The 21,175-nt window shown below is 46.5% G+C and overlaps 1 protein-coding gene across 1 annotated transcript; it reads right to left on the minus strand.

Annotated features, from left to right (window-relative positions):
- Positions 1–893: 893 nt before the first annotated feature.
- TBC1D10B (TBC1 domain family member 10B) lies at positions 894–19,519 on the minus strand. Its single transcript, XM_020813532.3, has 9 exons — positions 18,460–19,519; positions 12,432–12,531; positions 12,185–12,292; positions 11,517–11,623; positions 9,904–10,018; positions 8,915–8,980; positions 7,447–7,636; positions 5,473–5,627; positions 894–4,122 (listed from the first exon to the last, which is right to left on the minus strand). Exons 1-9 carry the CDS (start codon positions 19,332–19,334, stop codon positions 3,421–3,423), a joined length of 2,418 nt encoding a protein of 805 aa, XP_020669191.3. The 5' UTR covers positions 19,335–19,519; the 3' UTR covers positions 894–3,420.
- Positions 19,520–21,175: the final 1,656 nt, after the last annotated feature.

The following is a 21,175-nucleotide window of genomic DNA, read 5'->3' on the forward strand; positions in this document are numbered from 1 at the left end:
CTAGGTGGTCACTGGCACTCCCTCCCTTCTCCGCTTCTTTGTCCTGCCGGTGGTGGTGATAGTGAAGGAGGAGCCGGAGGGGGTCGTGGCTGGCGATGAGGGCTTGCGCGCCCCTCCTCCTCCTCCTTGAAGCCCCAGCTGGGCTAAGGAAACTTCTGGGCGGCTTCTTCAGGCTCTTGCTCTGCTTGGCGGAAAATCTGATGCGGCCCAGTCTCACCCAGACTCTGCCTCCAGCGGCCCCCAGGTAAATTGAGTTTGAGACCCCTGAAGTATGCCATCTACAATAATGTGCCATCAAGTCAATGTTGACTTATGGTTACCCCTTTCAGGATTTTCTAGCAGGGAATAATTAGAAGTGGCTTACCATTCCCTTCTTCTGGGGGCACCCCAGGACTCTGTAGGTTGCCCAAGGCCACACAGGCTGGCTCTACTCACTGGAGGCACAGTGGGGAATTGAACTCCCAACCTCTGGCTCCACCGTCAGATATCTAACTCACTGAGCTATCTGGTCAGCATTTGCCTGCTCATCATCTACAAACTTCTCAGTAGAAGGAAGGGGTATGTCTGTGAAGAGCAAATATGAACCAAAATGCCAGCCTAAATAGCTAAAATGATTCTACATCCCTTTTCTAATAGCTGACCCAAACTAATTTCATGGAACTTTCCTCAAACTGGTAACCCCTAAAATGCACCAGATCTTGTATTAATGGGACCTGTAGTCCAGCACAGCTAGAGGGTGACTTCTTGGGGGAAAGTGATTTTGCAGTATGCCAAGAAAGACGCTACAACCCTATAGTGGAGAAACCCTTCCCACCCTCCAATGATCTGGATACCCCCCAACCCACTACAAACAGTCCAACTCCATCCTGGGTTAATGAAGACACTTGACAAACTTGGAACTTCATTTTGTTTTGTTAACATTTTTAAACAAAGCAACGGGGAAAGGGAGAATCCAATGAGAATGAGGCACAAATGACAAAAGGAAGAAAATTATTAACAAGTAGGACAGCAAAGAGATGTCAGCTGTAAACTTCCAATTTTTTTTGCTCTTCCTGATTAGGGGTAATGGTAAAAAACTAAAAAAAAATCTTTAAAAGGTAAGGGGAGAATATGAATTCCTAATTTTCCAGTGTCTGTCCCATTAAATAAGAGCACAAGATTAAAAAAAATCCCGGGTATCTGTATACATAATTACAATACTGAAACATATATATAATATATGTGTTATAGAGAAAAGTTATGTACAGAGATGAAGATGAGCAAATTGAGCCTTTCTCACATTGAGTTGTGGGTCGGTCTGTGGACTTAAGAAAAAGCCAGGGCAGATGTATTTCTGGGAAGCAAACTTCAGAACCTTCATTTCCAAAGCGCAGGAGATATGACCTAGGTAGGGCAAATGATGTCGCAGAACGGCCAAGAGAAAGACGTCTGAACGTCCACGAAAAGGTTCAGACTCCTAGCTGCTAGCTTCCTGTGACACATTTCCCCCAAAAAGTCCTAAAGTCTGGATCCACAGTCCCAATAATCTGGTACACTACTTGCACACTGAGCCTCCTTAGACAACATAGGACTGAAGCCAGGAATGTCACTGGCTCTCTTCTGCTGTACCATCCTAGGTGGAATGAGCCACTTGCCAGCACATGGAAACAAAAAGGGGATCCTTTTGTGGCCGCACAGCGTACCACAGAGGAAAAAAGAGAGTAAATACATTCCAGTCATTGCTTTTTTTAAAATGGATCCGTTTGCTTTTTATCAACAAAAAAGGGAATAGAGCATGCACCATTTAGGAATGTAGATTGACACGAACAAATTAAAACCCTCTCTTCAAACCAGTTCCAACCACCACAGCTCCAGAAGCCCTGTCAATTCCACAAAGAGACTGTGCAGCTCCTAAAACTGGAAAAAAAAACCATTGGCAGGACCTTCTCAACACTGTGGTTCCCAAGGGAGCCTCTGGGCAAAAACCATGCAGATAAGAAGAAGAAGAAGAAGAAATTCTCAACTGGTTGAAACGTATTCTGTGCCCTTTACATCCAACAAAAGATGGGTAGGAGGGAAGAGGAGGAGGCTTAGATGCCTTTGTAACAATGAAGGGCAAAAGCCTTCTCAATCTGGTACTATAGCACAAGGGCACCCGTACTTGGTACCTGAGTCTTTCCCTTAGGGGCAGAAGCGCCGAAGGAATGGGTTTGCCTTTCTTGCTTACAAGCAACAAAAAGCCACACATAAAGATCCGCCTCCTGCCTTGCATCTCGGGAATGTTTGGACCAGACCGATAACGCTGAACAGCAGCAGAATGGATCACTCTTCTTACTCAGAAACAGGAACCTCTTTTGCCAGCCAACGGGGGGAAAAAGGGGGGGGGACTCACAAAACGTGTCTCCACTCCTCATTAACCCAACTATTGTTAGTTTTTGCTCAACAATTCTGACAGACATTTCCAGGCACCAAGAAGCTGTTTTGTTCCCACCCACCCGCACCCACCCCTTGACCATTGCCGAGAACCCCTTGCATAGGAACAGCAAAATGGCTGCATCAGTGGGTAGCAGGGTCTCTTGCCTCTTCCCCTTGACCCTCTAGGCATAGACGTCCTGCCTCTCATAGCTGCGTAAGAGGAAGAAAGCCAACAGGTGCAGCTTTCCTGCTGGCTCCATCTCTACGCTGCAGGAAGCCCCCCTCCATGTCTGTGTCTCTCTGTCCATAGGAGGAAGACGAGGTGGATTTCTTTTGGGAACCCACCAAATTTGGGGCTAAGAAACAATACAAGGTGGTATTATGAGGGCCAACCCAGTCTGTAACGGAAGAGTTTGTTAAATTTTCGGAACAGGGAGGAGGCAAGACTATACACTCCTCTTAAAACTAGCCTCTCTGGAAAGAGGTGGTCTATGAAGCCTGGAGTGGTTAAATAGTTTTAAGGACAGACGATTCTACATACAGTTCTTGAGCGAAGGATGTTGTTGGGAGTTACTATTAATGATACAATTAGCTCCTTGGTTAAGACTCCAAGCTTTAGGGGAAGCTGGGGTGGGGTGGGGCTGGGCAGCTGCACCTATTGGTTTCAGTGAAGTCTGCCTGGGGCAGCCGTCTCCCATCACCCCACAGAGTGCAGGGGCCGTTTTGTTTTGGCCCTCTTCATTCAGGAGGAGGAGAGTGAAAGGGGGGGGGAGTGTCAAATCCACCTCAGGCACGAAAAAAGGGGTGTACAAAATAATATAATCCCCTGACCTCCTCTGTAGCCCTAAGTCAGGTGGTTCAGTGCACAGCAGCAATTCCCCCTTGGCACATCTCCTCCTGCCCTCTGGGTCCCCTACCACAGAAAGTCTCTGGGAGCAGCCCCCATCTTGGTCCTTGGCTGACCGGGTGGTGGTGGCGGTGGGAGTTGCTGGAGCTTGTGTTGCCAACGACAAGCGTGAGCCCTATTCAAAAGTATGTGTCTTGCAGCACTGATGCCCCTGGGGGTTCCCCATCTTTCCCCTCATCAGGAGGTGGCAGAGGAGCTGATCTGGACTCCTTTTTTCTCAGGGACAACTTCCTCTCCTTCTTCAGCTTGGCTTCCTCTTTGGCTCGTTCCTTCTGCTCTTTCTTCTCCCTCTCCTTCTCCTGCTTCTCCCGCTCCTTCTGCATCTTCTTCTCCCGCTCTTTCTCTTGCTTCCGCCTCTCCTTCTCCAGCCTCTCTTGCTTCTCCCGCTCCTTCTCTTTCCGCTTCTCCTCTTTGCTGCTGACCCCGGTTTTCTTCGGGCCTCCTAGGGGCGTGTTGTTCCCGGTGGGAGAAGGCAGGACCGGACGGAGGCCTTCGGAGACCACCACCGGGCTCTGGGCTGCAGAAGGGGCAGGAGGCGGGGCGGCCGACACCGCCAAGGTGCCCGTGGAGTGCACTGGGGAGAACGAGGGGCCACTGGCGCTGCTGAGGGAAACCCTTTGCTTCAGGCCGGTGAGACTCAAGAGGCTGGCGCTGGCTGACAGGGGTGGGTTCATGCGGTACCGCTCCTCGTGGATGGCACGAGAACCATGGAGTCGGCGGGAGGGCTTGTACTGGAGCTCGCCCCGTGTCTCCCGCCATTTCTTCAGCTGAGTAGCGTTCTCCCGCTCGATCAGGGCTTCTGTTACAGGGAGATTAATCACCTAAGCAGAACGGGCAACAGAAGCAGGGGTGAGAAGAACAGACACATGCCATCCTTTGTAAAGTATTTCAAGCATTGCAGGCTCAGCAACCACCTCACACTCCTTTGTGCAGTAATCATCTGCACCTATACCAGGAGCATAAAGGCTGTGCTGCTACCCCATAAAAGCATACAGGTCAGCTGAGGTGGAAACTGAACACTACACACAGTTCTTCTGTGATTCTGTGTGTGTTTTGAAAATTCATCTGGTGAGACTAGATTCAGCCTTTTCAGTGTCTGAAAATGTAGCTGGGTGGGTAAGAGGGAATGAGTTTATACAGTGGTGCCCCGCATAGCGACAATAATCCGTGCAGCAAAAATCGTTGCAAAGCGATTTCGTCTCTATGCGAAAATAAAAAGCCCATAGGAATGCATTGAAACCCCTTCAATGCATTCCTATGGGCTTAAAACTCACCTTAAAGCGAAAATCTTCCATATGGCCGCCATTTTCGCTGCCTGGTAAGCGAGGAATCGGCGCCATTTTGTTTACCCGGTGGCCATTTTGGAACCACCGATCAGCTGTTAAAAAATCATCACTTTGCGATGATCGGTAAGCGAAACAGGGTACCGATCATCACAAAGCGATTTTTACCCATTTAAAACATCGCAATGCGATCGCAAAATCTTCGTCGCTATGCGAATTCATCGTTAAACGGGGCACCTGTTAAGCGAGGCACCACTGTATTTTGAAAAGTAAGAGAAGAAGTCTGAACAGCATAGTCCTGTCCACTCTTTCTTCCATGTCAACTCACAGCCCACCCAATTCAATTTTGGTTTCCTGGTTAAAAAAAAATTAATAACACTACAAAGTGAAAAATTCATAGCATCCCATATAACTTGTTGCCAGCAGCTCTTCTTAAAGGCTTCTGTCCTCAACTCTAGATTTGGGACAAGAAAAAGAAGAAGCATTCCAGGGCTCATCAAAGTTTTATAGAACCTGTTTCCAAGATAGGCATACCCAACGGTTTCTTGTTTCAATTTCTTATCTCTTACAATCACTGTGATCTTCTATCCTTCATTAAAACTTCCTTAGCTTATTTTCTGCATGATTTTGTAAGCACCACCCACTTTTACCTTTGAATTGTTTACAGGACCCACGTGGCTTTTTTCATTTTTGATCAAACAGACAATGCATACTCTTCGCTGTTTCCCCTCCTCTAGTCACGGACTCCTTGTTTCTGATTCAAGAGTGTTTTAAGTTTTCACAATTGCTGCTGCCTGCTTGACTACATTTTTAATGCTGTATGAGCTTGTGTACTGCCCAGGAAACTAGTGTTATGATATGGCTATCTAAAGAAGATGGGACTCTCACCTCATGGACCAGGAAGTCTTCATGCATGGCTTCGACGGGCAGGTTGCGTAGCTTTTCCATCGTCTCGTACATGCCTTGGCACGAGCGCAGTTTGTCTACTGAGCCCAGTGTGTTCCGGAGCAGCACCAGGCCCACCCGGAAGATGATCTTTACCCCTGCAAGCAGGAAACCGGGATGAATCAGATGGCAAGAGGAAGAAAGGTTGCTAGAGGAATTCAACACAAGAGATAGGTGATGGTTGCCAACCTGAATGGTGCCTAGATAAAGGTATGGTGGTTAGGGCCATAAATGGCGACTAGTCAGGATAGCTACGTATCACCTCCAGGACCGGGAGGCAAAATGCCTCTGTTTTTCAGTTCCTCAGGAACATGAGATGGAGGTGCACCCACGTCTGGTGGGTTCCACTGTATGCCACGGATTGGCCACTGTGTGAACTGAATAGTAGACTAAATGGCCCTTTGGTCTGATCTAGCAGAGCTTATATTCACAGCTTGGAAAAGATCCTGTTTGGATCGCAGCTCAAAGAATTCCCCAGTCAATGAGCTTTGATGCTGCAAAGAACATATGAAGTAAGAAGCTCCTCTAGCAAGATAATGGGAAGACCTGGGCAATGTATGAGCATAGGGATGTGGGCAGAAGAAGTCAGCAATATGAAAGGTTTAAAATCTGTATTTCAAGACAAACATATGGATTCCCATAGCAGCTAGCCAGATACATCTGGGAAGATCACAAGCAGTTTGGTAGGCAGCCCTTCCCTGCGGTATCCCCAGCAAATGATACATTGATCCTGAAAGTGGTAGAGCTATCGTGGGTTTGAGGCTGGCCACTGGCGATTAAGCTGAGTTGCTGCAGATGGGGCTCCTAATCAGACAAGCGCTTCTGGAGCGATGGAACCTACCGACTATCATCACATTCTGTGAAAGTGATTTCCATAAACATGAAGACAGGTTTTTGTCTGTCCTGAACATCTGATGGAGTCAACTTTACAAGATAGCTCTAGTCAGAGCATTATGAGGATGTAAAACTTGAATATATTTGCTAGTGAGCAAACACTACAGAATGAAATGGGGCAGCACAACAGATCTTGTTTGTTTGTTTATTTATTTGCTTGCTTGCTTCCCGCTGTACTCCCTACAGGGCAGTGGTCCCCAACATTTTTCCAAACCACGGACCGGTTTTGGCATGTGTGTGTCCATGCGCGGGTGTGCAGGGCACACGTGGGGGTGGGCGGGGGCATGCACACACATCCATGGGGTGCAGGGGCCTGTGCAGTTATATGGGTCATCTGTGCACACATGCGCAGGTGGGCGGGGCCCACACGAGTGGGGAGGCAGGGTGCGTGCGAGGCGGGGGGGGCGTGCACACACGTGCATGGGGCAGGGCCAATGCTAAAGTGGGCGGGGCACCCGTCCATGCATGCGGGGGTGGGTGGGAGATCTGTGTCCATGGTCCAGTCCAGTTCCCAGCTATAGGGGACCCAAAGCAGCTCACAGCAGATAAAACAAAATCTTACTCTCAAGTTTCTAGCCCTCATGGATCCGCAAAGTATCTGTTACAGTGATTTAGGCATCTGGCTTCAGAGCCAGAGGTTGAGAGTTCAATGCGCCACTGTGCGTCCTGTGAGTGGAGTCAGACTGTGTGGCTTTGGAGAAACTGCACAGTCTCAGGGTGTCCCCAGAAAGGGAGGGGAGATGATAAACCACTTCTGAGTATTCTGTACCTGGAAAACCATGACAGCTCATGATGATAATGATGTGTGCAATTGCTCAGGAGATTACCTTCCATTCAGAAACAGAGAAACAGTTCAGAATGGAAGGAGGAAAAGGAAAACATTTCTACCATCAAGGACAGAATCACTGCCCTTCTTCTGCACTCTTTCCTCCTGACCGGGTAAGGGAGACGGCTGAGAAGAGAACACCCAGACGTGCAGTGCTTGACAGACAGCAAAGGGGAAAACCTAAGGAAGAGACTCACCCTCACAGAAGAACATATCCCAGACACGCAACACGGAGCACCAGGGCAAGGTCCGGGAGAAGATGCACATAAACCACTCGGTCATGTATAAGATGGGGTCAATCTTGTATCTCTTCAGGTGCCGGTAGGCAATGGGAGATGCTCGGCGTAGCAAAGCAAAGAAAATCTCCCCATCCAGCTGGATTGCCTCCTGCGTAAGATGAACAAGACACCAAAGGAGAAAAAAAAAGATGAACTCAGAGAAGTACGGAAGGTGCCGTCTTCAATCATACCGCCACTGAAGATGTCTCCCCACCCTCATTTCCATATCCTTTTCCCTTTCTCCCCTTCAATGTCTTCTTCTGGGAACAAAGCCAAAGAATAGCCCCGGTAGGCCTCCTCCCATGCGTGGAGCTTGTAACATCTGCCCATGACCCAGAAGACAAGAAGTAGAAACTCTTGGACTACAATTTGAGTCTTCACGGAGCAAGAAAGATTGCCACGTTTTTATCTGTGACTTTAATGCAGGATAGCAATTCTCTTCTATGTCCTGCTGCAGGCCACATCCCCTCTTCAAAATGAAACCAGGTGTGGATGAACATTTGCTTCTTGTTTTGTAAAAGCTGTACTTTTCAGAAAAGCAATCCCATTATTTATTTATTTTTTAACTGGAGGTTTTATTTTATTTTTCAGGATCTTCAAAACTAGGTGGGGTTGCAGGTGGCCCATTCATTGCCAACTTATACAATGGTGGGTAAGAAATAGAAAACCAGGGGAAAAAAGGTTTCTTTAGCAGGGAGAGTGAGGTGAATTTCAACCAGATAGAGGAACTGAAATTTAAGTATGTTTGAGAAAAGAGAAGTGAAAGAAAGAAACAAAAAATTGTTGGGAATCCTATAGATCTACTCAGATGACCAAAGGCAATGGAGAAATGAAAATGGGACACAAAGAGGCATATTTATTCCTCTTTATGAAGTATATATTCCAACTGTTGAAAGTTCCTACATTATGGGTCTCACGCTTCCCAAGAACCCTGCAACAGGATTTTTTTTATCTCTAAAAAAGCAAATACACCGGCATAGCATCACTATACACAATACATTTCTGGTAAACTAGCAGACAAGGGGAAACTCCCACCAATAAGTGACTTTTCTGCAGTATAGAGATGGGCACAAAATGCTGGTTCACCAGTTTGTGCCAGTTTATTTAGTAGCCAAACAGGCGTATCTGGCGCTTCCCAGCACCACCTGGCTCTGGAGGGCACTCGCTCAGAGGCTGTTCGTGCTGAGGTGCTGCCTCTGAGTGGGTACCTGGCAGAAAAGGGGGTCTAGAAAGCGTCAAACACTGGCTCGGCCAATAAATAAGCTGGCACAAACAGCCAAACCGGGGAGTTTGTGCCCGTCTTCTGTATAGACTTTCCTGTGTATAATCTCTGCCTAAACACAAAAAGGTCTACTTCCTTTCCTTCCAGGAATGCAGCCAGACTCACCAGTCCAGCACTGTAATAGCCAGGGAGATACTTCTCACAGATTTGCACCAGGCACCAGAAAGCTTGCTGTGGAGAGAAATGGGAGAAATTCTCAACATGGGCCATCTGGACTGGAACACGTGTGTGCTCCAGGCACTCTTTCCTAGGACCGTGGCTTGTTTCCTACACACACACAAAATAAGATACCCTGTTTCCCCGAAAATCAAACAAGGCCTTATATTAATTTTTGCTCCAAAAAACCCATTAGGGCTTATTTTCAAGGGATGTTTTATTTTATCTTTTCATGTACAACAACCTACATTTATTCAAATACAGTCATGTTATCTTCTTCTGGTTGCTGCACAAAGGTAGAGGGCGGGGTTTCACTTAACGGGGGCTTATTTTTGGGGTAGGGCTTATATGACAAGCATCCTGAAAAATCACACTAGAGCTTATTTTCAGGTTAGGTCTTATTTTCTGGGAAACAGGGTAGTCCTGGTTGATTAAGGAAGGCCAATGTTTGATCTCAAGACCTTTCATTCCTGTCCTGGATACCATGTTCCCTTTACGACACTGCACAATGAGACCCAAGTGCTGAGACTCAAGACAAGGCCACAAGAAATGAATGAACATGATCCACCATTCATGAACAGCTGTAGACCTCATGTGGCCAAGTTAAAAATACCATATTTCAAAGCCACATATACACAACAGCCAGAGTTTGGAAGCAAGAAGTTACAAGCAGTGTAGTTACCAACAAGTAGGTTACCGTGGGCGGGGGCTAACAAGGGTGTAATAAAGTTACATTTCAAAAGTAATGCAAGGAGTAGGAACAAAGCTCCTTAATTAGCATAATGTTAACATTTTCTAATTACTTTTAAAAGTCACTTTTTCCCACCACCAGAAGCTTCAGACTTATAAAAGCCGGGCACATTTCTTTCAGTCTGCTGAAGTCCTCTGCCCATGCAAGGAACTTCCCACCACATCAACAGGACGATGCAGCTCCTCACCTCAGCAGGCATATGCATCAGCAACACTGCAGCAACAGGTGCCTGAGCCTGGCAGTAACCTTCCTCTGGCCGGTAGATAGTATAAGCTTTCAGAATGCGGTAGAGGTCCTGCTGCCTGTGACAGAGAAGAAGGATGAAGAAGATGCATCTGATACAACCTTGGTACTTGTGAGCTTGGGGCAGGCCTGAAGATGTCCATCTGGGGCACAACCACCCAAGATCACTCGGCAAAGCAGTTCATCTGCACTGCACATTTCACCGGATGCAATTTATTAGTAAGCAAACAAACACAAAATAGCAAGCATCAAAATTAGACGCACAGAAGAGCTATGTCTTCATAACATGCTATCCAGTGATGTTTATTGATAAAATATCCCATACATTTTGGTCTACAGCGGTGCCCTGCATAGCAATGATAATCCGTGCCGAAAAAATCGTCGCTATCCAGATTCGTCACTATGCGGGGGAAAAAAACCCATAGGAATGCATTAAAACATGTTTAATGCGTTTCTGTGGGGGAAAAACTCACCGCTATGCGGAAATCCTCCACCCGGCCGCCATTTTCGCTGCCCGGTAAGCGAGGAAAGGGCGCGAAAACACTGCGGGTGGCCATTTTTTCCGGCGGCCGTTTTGGAACTGCCGATCAGCTGTTTTTAAAACATCGCTATGCAAAAATCGGTAAGCGAAACGCTTACCGAACATCGCAAAGCGGTGTTTTGCCATATAAAACATCGCAATGCGATCGATTTTGCAATCGCAAAAACCTCATCGCTATGCGGATTCGTCATTAAATGGGGTGCTCGTTAAGCGAGGCACCACTGTATTATTATTTTAAGTCTGACTGCAGAAATGTCTGTTGAAATTCTCTGCTAAGACTGACTAGCAACAGAACCCAAAATTCTGCAGGGTATTTTCTTAATCTCCCAGAAGGAGGCCTTAAAACGGTAACAGGAAGGAATTATCAGGCATTTGAAAAATAAACATCATTGCATGTCATCTTGTCCCTTTTTTCCTCCACATGTGGGTGTTTTCTTAAGTCACAGACAAGAGTCAGCCCCTTGACTCACAACATTCTTGGATCGCTGAAAGACAGGGGCAGGGGCAGAGTTCGGAAGTAATGGGTTAATTTAAAATAGTTCCCTTTGGTGTTAAATGGAAGGGACGCATCAAGTCTTGTGAAAACAACATTTTAAAAGCAACATATTAGCAGTAAAATAGTTGCTTTTAATCACTGCTTTCTAGATGCATCAATTGCCTTGTCCTCTTGTTTCATCCAAAAGTGTCAAGACTGAGGCATTAATGTGCTGCCTCCTTGCTCTGACTGTGAGTCATGAACCCCTCTCTGTTGGGGGGTGGGGTGGATCTCATACTAGGATGTGGAGGTGCAAGGAAAGGAACATGGTATGAGGATGGTAGTAGCAAGTGGTAATTGCTGAGGAGACAAAGATAGCAGTGCCAGGAGGAACTAACCAGACATTACAATGGGAGGGTAACTTAGCATACAGAGTGGGTGAAATTTCATAACAGACAAGAGGAGTATGGCAATTTTCCAACACTAGACAATATCATTTAGATGGCAGAGCAAAAACCTCCCCTTCTTCCAACTGTCTCACCCGTGACCTCCCCGAGCTGCAAACATCTCATGGAAAGGGAACTGCCTATGTAGATCTTTTTCAATTACATCGAGCCACTTAGGATCTCCAGGCTGACGCTCCAGGTCCTAAGGAAAGAAACAGACACAGAAAGACTGAGACTGTGGAAAAGCAAAACTTGGAAATCAGGGAAATTTAAAGACAGCAGAGCTTTTGACTATAACTTCTAGACATGCTTATCTAGAGAAAGCAACTTTCCTAAGGTCTGCAAATCAAGGAGGAAAGTGTGAAAGCAGGAGTTTTCTTCTACTGTCATCCCTCTCAGACCACCCACTATCGACCAACTTGTGAGAAGTTTTCCAGAACAGAAACACAGGCAGCTAAGACAGATATCAATGCCTGCTCCTGTTCCAAAGAGGTTCTCCCTTTCCTGCATGGGCTGCCATATCAGCAGCTTTCTCACAGGAAAGATCCTGATGATTTTTTATTTATTAATAATGTTTCTCATGATATTGTTAATGAAAGGTGATGTTACACCGAAGCCACTTTAGGAAAAATTGTATCTTGAAAAATGGGATATAAATGTCAGTACTAAAAGAAGCGAACATTGCTCTATCTTCTCCCAGCTGTCAAGAGAGTAAATCCTGTTTCACTGGTTCAGAGTTCCAAAAAACAGCATTCAGAAATACCTCGAATTTCCCTGGGTTCTGATCCAAAAGATCCTTGCTGTTGGAGAGAAGCTGCCATGCTTTGGCACGGAGGGAAGAAGGAATCCCCTTCCGGCAGCGCAATTTCACCTGCAAGGGGATGGAGAGAATCATTAAAGCATACAGTAAACATACACACACAAAACTTAGAACAAGCAAAATGCCAGCCGAGAGCCTTCCTTTTAGCACCCAGGAAGGTAGCACTTAGAAGAGACAGATCTCTGCTCACCTTTTGGAATCTGCGCGACAGCCATTTGTCCCAGTGGGAAAACATGTCCAGCCATTTGAGTTCCCTCTGTCTGGCCACATCCACAGGGATGGTGCTTTCGCTGCAGCAACAAAATGGATGAGGAAGCCAATAATGAACTAAGAAGAGAAGGATTTCAAGAGCTGCCCTGGGCAGAATATAGCAAGTCTATAAAAATCATGCAAATATGCTTAATCTGGCATAAACGGTGCTGTTTGTGTGCTTTAGCAAATACTCTGTATAATACACCAAAACCCCAGCTTCTTCTCTGGCCCTTGCAGTTTCACAGGGATGTAGTTACAAGACTATTCTCAAAGGACGCGTGTGTTGCAGCCAGACGGAGGAGCAGAGCGAAGAAAACATTGCAGACAAGGCTCTGTGATGGTGCCAAACTATTTCCATCCAAATTACGACCTCATTTCCTAGATTCAGAGTCTCCTTCCACCTAATCTCTTCTGCTCAGAAGAGCAGGACAAATCTACCAGACAGTCCATGAACAATTTTCCCGAGCTAGGGTGTACTCAGCTCCCTGAACTTGGCCCATCTTTGCAAATTAAACTATATTTAGCGAACGAGAAGGCAGACAAATACAATTCCCTTGAACAATAAACCCTGAATTAGGCTTCGGCCTAGTTCTCTGTCCTGGCCTTGTGGGGGCCTCCCAGGAAAGTTGTGGGAACAGGACCCTGGCACTCTCCAACGCAATGTCCCCTCTACGTCATCCACCCAGCCCTCTTCATCTTATAGCGCCGACAGGTCTCTGCATCAGAACCCTTGTGGTTTCTCACTATCCCTGCCTGCCGCCTGGCTCATGAACTGTGTACGCAAGCAGATTCATGCAAGCCTCATCATGCGTCCAACCTCCAAAGGCAAACACAGAACAAAACAAGCACGTCAGGGCGATGACAGGGCTACCATGAAGGAAACTGGAAAGCCCTTCCTCAAGCTGTGACTCAGAGTTAGCTGGGCCCTGTTGAAGCCACAGGAGAAGGTTCTTGCTTTAAAAGCAGAGACCTGTGTGGGGCTGGATTCCATCTGCCCCTCGCCCCCTGCCCCAGCTTCAGACGAGGGACCTTGGGGAAGGTGAATACTGTACATAGGAGGAACTAGGCAGGGCAAGCTCCTTATAACAGAACCCTGCAGGAAACAGGAAGGGTGGCTTGCCAAACAGGAAGTGGCAGAGCTGCTTCATTGACTAGGGAAGATAAGAAAGGGCTTGGGTAGGAGAGAAGAGGAAGAAGACATGTGCACAGGAGGAAGCCAACAGCTGGTCCTTCTAATGGCCTTCTTTTCTAGGCCAGGCAAACCAGGAGCTTCCAAGGCAAAGAGGCTGGGTTCTAGCCCACTTGCAGGGGGTCCAGGAGCCCAACCAACCAGCCTCCATCCACTTGTAAGTGATGGAGCCCTGGACTCTGCCAGTATTGCCTTGTCAGGTGAGTGAGAGCATCTGGCCAGTGGTGGACAGTCTCAGTGGGCTTTGCCTCCTTCACGACTGCCCACCCTTGACATTCGGAAGAAAAAGAAACAGAGACAGGGCGATGCCACTGGCTCGGCTCAAAGACTACCAACATTTGGTTCCTCTTCTCTGTGGGCTGTTCCCATTCTAAATGGTCATTATAATAAGACCAACAGTGTCCAGTAGCTGTAAGAACCTTGCAATTTTTTTTTTATTTAAAGCACTCAAGCTGCCTAGTTTTCCTTCACTCCCACGCCCATCTGTTGTTCCTTTCGTGTCACGGCTTTTTAGATGTGAAGCTGAAAGGCCCTCATTTTGATTATCTGTGAGTCTTTTTGGCTGATGAGCAGGGTGTAAATGCTATAAATAAATAACGTCCTATTTTTTTTCCACCACGGAAATCCGAGCAGCAAATTTTATTTTTTTTATCCACATGACACCCTTGCAAGAAACTCACACAAGGCCATCCAAGACTGTGTGTGTGGAGCAACTACACAGCAATCTGAATCATGATCATTTGTATCCATACCCAATATCTGAGCCATAGGTCAAAATGGCTCAAAAATTACTGAAACATTTCAGAAATGGAGAGACCCTATTTCATTGTCTGAAGCAGGTGTCATACTGCTGGTCACATTTCTCCCTGTTCAAGATCAGTCTTCCATTCCTGCAACAGTGTTGTTGTTGTTGTTGTTTTTGGCCTAAGTCTCAGAGTGACCACAGGTCTTCAACTAGCAAATGAAAAACAAAAGATGACCCCCACAATTGTCACTGGACAAATGAAATCATCATTTATGCAGCAAAACAAAAAAGCCAGCGTAATCCTCCTGGCCTAAAACATGTAGAAATTTTAACATATGCAGACAAGAAAAATAAATGTGTAGCAATGAATTCCAAAACCGGACTCTGATTCTCCTGAGTAACTCAGGAAAATCCTAACCACTCTGTTTCAATTTGAGCCTGTCCTGGCTGAACTGAAGTTAATAAACTGAAAAGCATAGTGGGAGTTGGTTCATTTTTTCCAAAACATTCTTCTTTTCTTCAGTTCTAACTCAGTTTGGCTCCAAAGACCTAAAATTATTTTTCCAGTGTTCGTCCTCTCACAATAACTGCCTTTCCTTGAGGGTTCCAGCTCCGTAAGGCAGCTGAACGATGACAGAAGGGAATACAGATGGTCCAGGAGAACTGCAGCTAATCCACACCCAAGAAGAAACCCTTTGAACAATCATTTCCACCTCCACCCACCCCGCAGGCGATGAAAACAAAGCCTTCACCCCCTCCCAGACACTAGCTGAAATTAAACTGGGAGGAAAAACTGATTCCCTGAGACAAATGCACTGTACAGTAATGCACTCACTAGTAGATGAACAAACCTACAGAAGCAGACTGCCAAACCACCAAGTATTTGCACTTGGTAACCTAGCATCTAAAAGCATCTTCTGCGACCCAAATCGGACTGGTCTCTATAGTCTCTTGGACCGACAGCACAAAAATAGCTTTCCATTTTGCACAATACCGCCATGCCTAATAAAGTGCTTTATTAAGGAATCATCAGCAAATTCCTGGGAGAAAACAGTTATCAGTGGTTAGCACAACTTGACAGCTTTGCTTTTTTTAAACTGTAGCTCACAGGCTCCTTCGGGAAGTAACCTTTCCAAGCTCTTTTCATTAGCCCAAATATCTTTCGGAGAGGACACTGAGGAACATCAAGACCTGACGCTCATGTTCAAAAAGAGGGGACCTCTGCTTGCCCAACTGTTGGGCAGAAAGATTTCTTTTCTCCTACCTTACCCAACTTTCAGGCTTCCTTGGGACATCTGACAGTGCTAAGGGCGACAGTGGACTACTCAGATCTCTAGTTTGAGACACAAAGGCAAATTTGCCGGCTTTCGGGGGGGGGGGGGAGAGGCAGCTATAGGAAATGTAGTTTTAAAAGAACAACTCCTATAATCTGGATAATCAGTGAGTTAGGTAGAGCTTGATAATTCATTTCTCACTGTGCCTCCTAGAAAAGCCAGCCTGTGTGGCCTTGGGCAAGCTGTGCAATCCCAGGATGCCCCCAGAAGAAGGGATGGGCAAATCATTTCAGATTGCCCTCCACCTAGAAAATAACCTGAAAAGGGTCACTGTCAGCAAGAAATGACTTGATTGCACATTGTTGTTGGTAGTGATTGTTGTTGGTGGTGGTGGTTGTTGTTGAAAGTAACTTTCCAAAGCTCTGTTCTAACTTTCTACTAGTCACTACAGTATATGCTTGCAAAATCACCTAATAATCAAAGAATTGAGTCTTCACTGTGTGATTGAAAGTGTGAGACAAACAACTCTTTCCAGAACTGCTCATCCTGCAAAGCAAGCTTTTGAATCCACCTGGAATCTCCTGGCTTTCAAAGAACAGGATAGGCAGCTAATTAAGATGGTGTGAGCCAGTAGGGTGGGGGGGGGGGGGGAAGAGTAGGGGGTCACATTCCAACTGAAAGAGCTCATGAAAGCTGTTCTCGGGCAACACTCTACAGTATATACAAATCATTGCAAAGAACACACCAGACTCAGCATAAATTCATTCTGGTAGCAACCTCATCCCAAATCCAGCCCCATGTGTATGGCAAGCTGCTTTAAAACTATTTGGAGCTTTAAAAGCTGCTTCTCATTGAAAATGGCAAAGAAATAAGATATTATTCATACACCACAAACAGAAGTCAAGTTTCCTATGTAAATGACTACTTCCTAGGAGATTCTGCACCTGAATGCTTCTTCAGTAACTAAAGCAGAACATCAGGGAGAGTGGAACCTATGACCTTCCAGGTGTTGCTGGACTATAACTCTCACCGATCCTAGAAACTGGCTATGCTGGGACATCTGAGCCCAATATCTGGTAACCCACAGGGTCTCCCATCTCTCGCTGTGCATAATTTCCCAAGTGCCAGAAAACTATTAAGAGCAACCAGGCCGAGTGGTCCATCTCTCCCTGCATCCCATCTCCAAGAGAGGATGTGACAGGGAGGTAATTGAGTAATTCATCATCTGGTCTCCTCCCAGCAATTAGAAGACAGAGGGAGAGCTGAGCACATGGTTGATTCCTTTGTCTGTGCAAGTTAACCACCACTAATGTAGAGATCCCGCATGGCTCTGTTTAATCCTTACCAAGCCCCAGCCTGGAACAAAGAGTTTACTTATCTTTTCCCTCCTCAACCCGCCATAGATGCATGTCATTAACAGGGTTTAGTTAGAAGGGATTCAGTCTCAAAACAGACAGAGGCTGTTGCTCAGTGGTAAAGCATAAGCTTGGCATGGAGAAAATGCCAGGTTTAATCCCTGACACCTTCAAGAAGGGCTAAAACAACTCCAGTCTAAAATGCTTGATGTCTATCAGTGTCCCCAACATTGGGCTATATAGATTAAGGCCCTGATTTGCTCTGAATCAACTTTCTGTGCTCAGGGCACACACGCAAATTTTCAGAAGACACTTCTGAAAAACCAAAGACAGACCATCTGGGTCCGCATTAGTATGGCCAGTGCTGGAGCACAACCTGCCCTCTCTACCAAAACATGTTTGGGACAAAGACTAACATGCAGGACATACTGGCGCCCAGTCAAAATGAGTAATCCAAAGGACCAGCCCAGCACCTTTTAAATAAAGCAGAAAACCCAGAGAGCGTTTCTGATTTCAGTCCAACAAGAGCAGCATCCAAACTGAAGAGGAAAAACACAGATGGAAAAAAGGACAAAGATGAGATCCCTGTCATATATGGTCTGGAGAAATGAATCACTCAGCGCAACAGAATGCTTGTGCTAAAATGTTACCATTTGGTTTCAGGAAGACATAAATAAATAAGAGTACTCGCAAAACAAGTCAGGAAATCAGTGATTCCCACATAATGCATATGGCAGGTTCCCAGAACAACAAGAGGTATCTCCACTGTATATACAGATTCTTTGCCCCATCCCACCTGAAAACAAACAAATCAACGAGCTATGCCCATTTCTGTGGAAGATGCCACCTGTACTTGTTAGAGGCCAACCAAACAAAATATAGCATAGGCAAGAGACCAAATGAGAGTCAGAAGCAAACAAGAATTTTGCCTGAAGAGAGATGGCTTCAGAATGCCAAACAAGGGTGAAAAATGTATATGCTGTACTCTCAGGAAATCAGACTGAAGTCAGCCTTCTTCAATCTGGAAAGGTGGAAGGACAGGTATTTATGAGTCATGTTTAGGTGGGGTCTATCATATCAGTGTATCTCAGCACCCTGCCCCTCAATTTAGTGGCCTTCAGATATGTGAGACTACAGCTGTCACACATCAGGTTGGAAAAGAATGGAACAGTAAATTAGGAAAGAATACTTCCCAGCTCTGTATTTCTGACAGGTGCATTCATCCAGACCCTGTCTTCTACAGAAACTAGTGCCTCCTAGGAGAGAAGCCCATGTATTCTAAATCCTACACCCAAGTGGGCGCAGCACCCATAACTTTGACATCTTGCTGATGCAGCCTAAGCTGAATATAAGACTAAAACCATTTGCCCCACCATGACCATCAGCTTGGTGCCAATACTTACAGTTGAACAGAATACTGGCTGCCCCCTAAGAAGCCATACTTGTCGGTCTTACGATATGCCAATCCATTGATCTCAGAATCTGAACCAAGAGAGCTAGCATCATCAATGAATCCTGGGCCAGTCAGTGACTCCAGCGTGCCTGACATGAGACTGACTGAATCCAAGTAACTCAAGGTGTCGGGAGCTGGAGGGGCCTTGGATGCCACAGTGCCCAGACTGGATTGTGAACCCATTTCCTGGGGGGGTGGCCGGGCAGGGAGATCACGAGTTGCCAAACCTTCGGGAGTTGTGGGTGAAGCCTTCTCCGGGGGTGTCACAGGGCTAGGAGCCACTACAACCACCGTTGGCGATGCTGGTGGAATCGGGAGGGATTTCGTCGTCGTATCTTTTGGTGGAGCCACAGGTGAGGATATCTGCCCAACGTCGTGGGGCGATGTACCTGCTGTTCCATTTACTGTTACCATGGAAGGTGTGGGGTCTACAGAATTGATCACAGACATCATTTCCCCAGAAGGTCCATGTCCCTTTGGAATTACATCCACAGCTATGGCATTGGATGCTGCTGGTGCTGGAGGGGCCACGCTCCCACTGTCGTTGGCCACAAGAGACATCTCCGCGGTCTTCGTGGCTAAAGTCGCCTCTGTAGTCGTGCACGATGCTGATGCTGCTGTTGTCGTGGTGGTCAAGAAGGCAGTGGCTTCCACAGCTTCCATTGTTCTAGTGTTGACTGTTACCAGGCCAGAAGCTGACATGCTGGCCGTAGAGACCTCCGATGGCACAGGCGTGGTGCCCATCCCATTGAGAGTATAAAACACTGAACGAGGGGCATTATTCCGAGGTGGGGGTAATGGGAGATCCCCAGAGCCAGTCTCCATTATAGCAACGGCCCCCCTCCCCCCCAAAGGGGGGATGCGGCCTAGTAACCCAGCCAAAGCCTGGGCTATAGTTATGGGGGGGGAGGGAAAACGGGGAGAGGAAGCAGAAAGCCTCGCGCTCCCCCCGCCTGCCTAGACGGCGGCAGCAATACGAGAGGCAACCACCCCTACCTGCGCGCGCAACCCCGAGCGGCCCAGACCGAAATTCAGCCAATGGGCGTCAAGGAGGAAGAGGAATTTGCCCAATCGCAAAAGAGAAGACAAACGGAGCGGTCGGCTCCTGGTGACGAAAGTAGGTATCGGAGGTGAAGCAGCCAATCGGAGCAGAATGGGACATCGTACGCAGCCAATCGAGAAAGGGACTCGGGAGACGGCGATCAAAATGAGGAAGGGCGGTGACGAGGAACTTGAGTCAAAAGGCGGGACTAATGGGAAGGACCTACCAATCAAGGATAGTGACACAGAACCAGAATTCCGCTCCTTTTGTCCGGCGAGCTAAGCCAATTAGAATACAGCTGACTTCAATAATACTCGGAAGCGGGGGGAAGGCTGTAGTTAAGCGAATGCCCAGCCAATGGGAAGAATAACCGGCAAGGATTCTCCAATCACCAACAAGATACCAAAATGTGACCCGTCAAAGACCGGAATGCACGTGACATTTATAAGCGGCCAACAGGGAGGAACAGCTGCAATTCCGGTCAAGCCAAGCGGCAGTAGGACCGAGGTTTTGAGTGGCATGCTTGTGAGCCAATCGGAAGACGTTATAGGTTAAGGGCACGGACTTTTCTGACTTTGACCAATCCAACGAAAAGTCGAGAAGCCCTTCTTGTGGGTATGTGAAGTTGTGCCGAACTAGCCAATAACGTCCAAGCTTCCATGCATGATGGACTTCAGCCAATCAAAATTGAAGTTGAGAAAATTACGTGAGTGTCACCGTCAGGTGTCAATAAGGGAGCAATGGTGGAGGGGCGAGGCGACTGGGCGTCGGTTGGCGAATTGCAAGCGTTTATTAGGAATAATATTTCAAAAACTACTGCCTGTAACGTTTCATAGAAGAGCTTGACCAAAATTCCCAGAAGCTTTTGTACTGATGTTCTTAAGCTGCGTTTGTGTTCCTCAGCTGCCACATAATTTTGAAAAAGACAAAAACATGTGGCAAGACCAACTTTTAGCCAGTCTTTAATACTATCAGTTAGTCTTTAGGCGCCACATGTTTTTGTCTCCTTTTTTCGTTTTTTAATTTTGTTTTGTTTTGTTTCTTTCGATTTTACCTGATATGGTTGCACAGACTAAGAGGGCTACCTCTTCTAAAACCACATTGTATTCCAGGATCCTCCTCCTCAAAGAGAGCTTGCTAATTAGGACAAAAATCATTAAAAAAAGGGGGGGCTTGCTAATTAAGACAAAAATCATAATACCTGCACTATCCTGTTGTCGCTTCTTTCTTTGCAACGTTTCAGAACTCAATTTTAAAGGAGAATGTTTGATCTTTGTCCTGGTTGTCTTTTTTTCTTCACTACTTCTAATGAAGTAGAACTACTACTGGGGAAAACTGAGTCACTATGCTACTAGAAATTACTGCAACCCCCTTGTTTTCTTTTTTTTTAAAGGAATCATAATTATATACTGTAGCTTGAAGAGACTTAAGGAGTGAGGTTGAAGCTCCTGGTGATGGAGGGAATGTTATGTTTATCGATTGCTCACTGCCCAGAGTGATCATTGGTCAGATGGGCAATATAAAAATTGAATCAATCAATCTGTAGCTAAAGCATCTCTCACAGATAGCTGCCAAACCTCTGTTGAAAAATCTCCTGTGCTGAAGCATTCACCTGCTTCCATTG

The sequence above is a fragment of the Pogona vitticeps genome, chromosome 6 (assembly GCF_051106095.1).
Source record: "Pogona vitticeps strain Pit_001003342236 chromosome 6, PviZW2.1, whole genome shotgun sequence".
NCBI lineage: Eukaryota > Metazoa > Chordata > Lepidosauria > Squamata > Agamidae > Pogona > Pogona vitticeps.

Coding starts and splice junctions, on each gene's coding strand:
- TBC1D10B (XM_020813532.3), bottom strand. CDS start 19,334: ATGGAGACTGGCTCTGGGGATCTCCCATTACCCCCACCTCGGAATAAT. Junction 11,624..12,184: donor AGAACCCAGGGAAATTCGAG/GTATTTCTGAAT, acceptor TTCTTTCCTTAG/GACCTGGAGCGTCAGCCTGG. Junction 7,637..8,914: donor GCTATTACAGTGCTGGACTG/GTGAGTCTGGCT, acceptor CATCTTACGCAG/GAGGCAATCCAGCTGGATGG.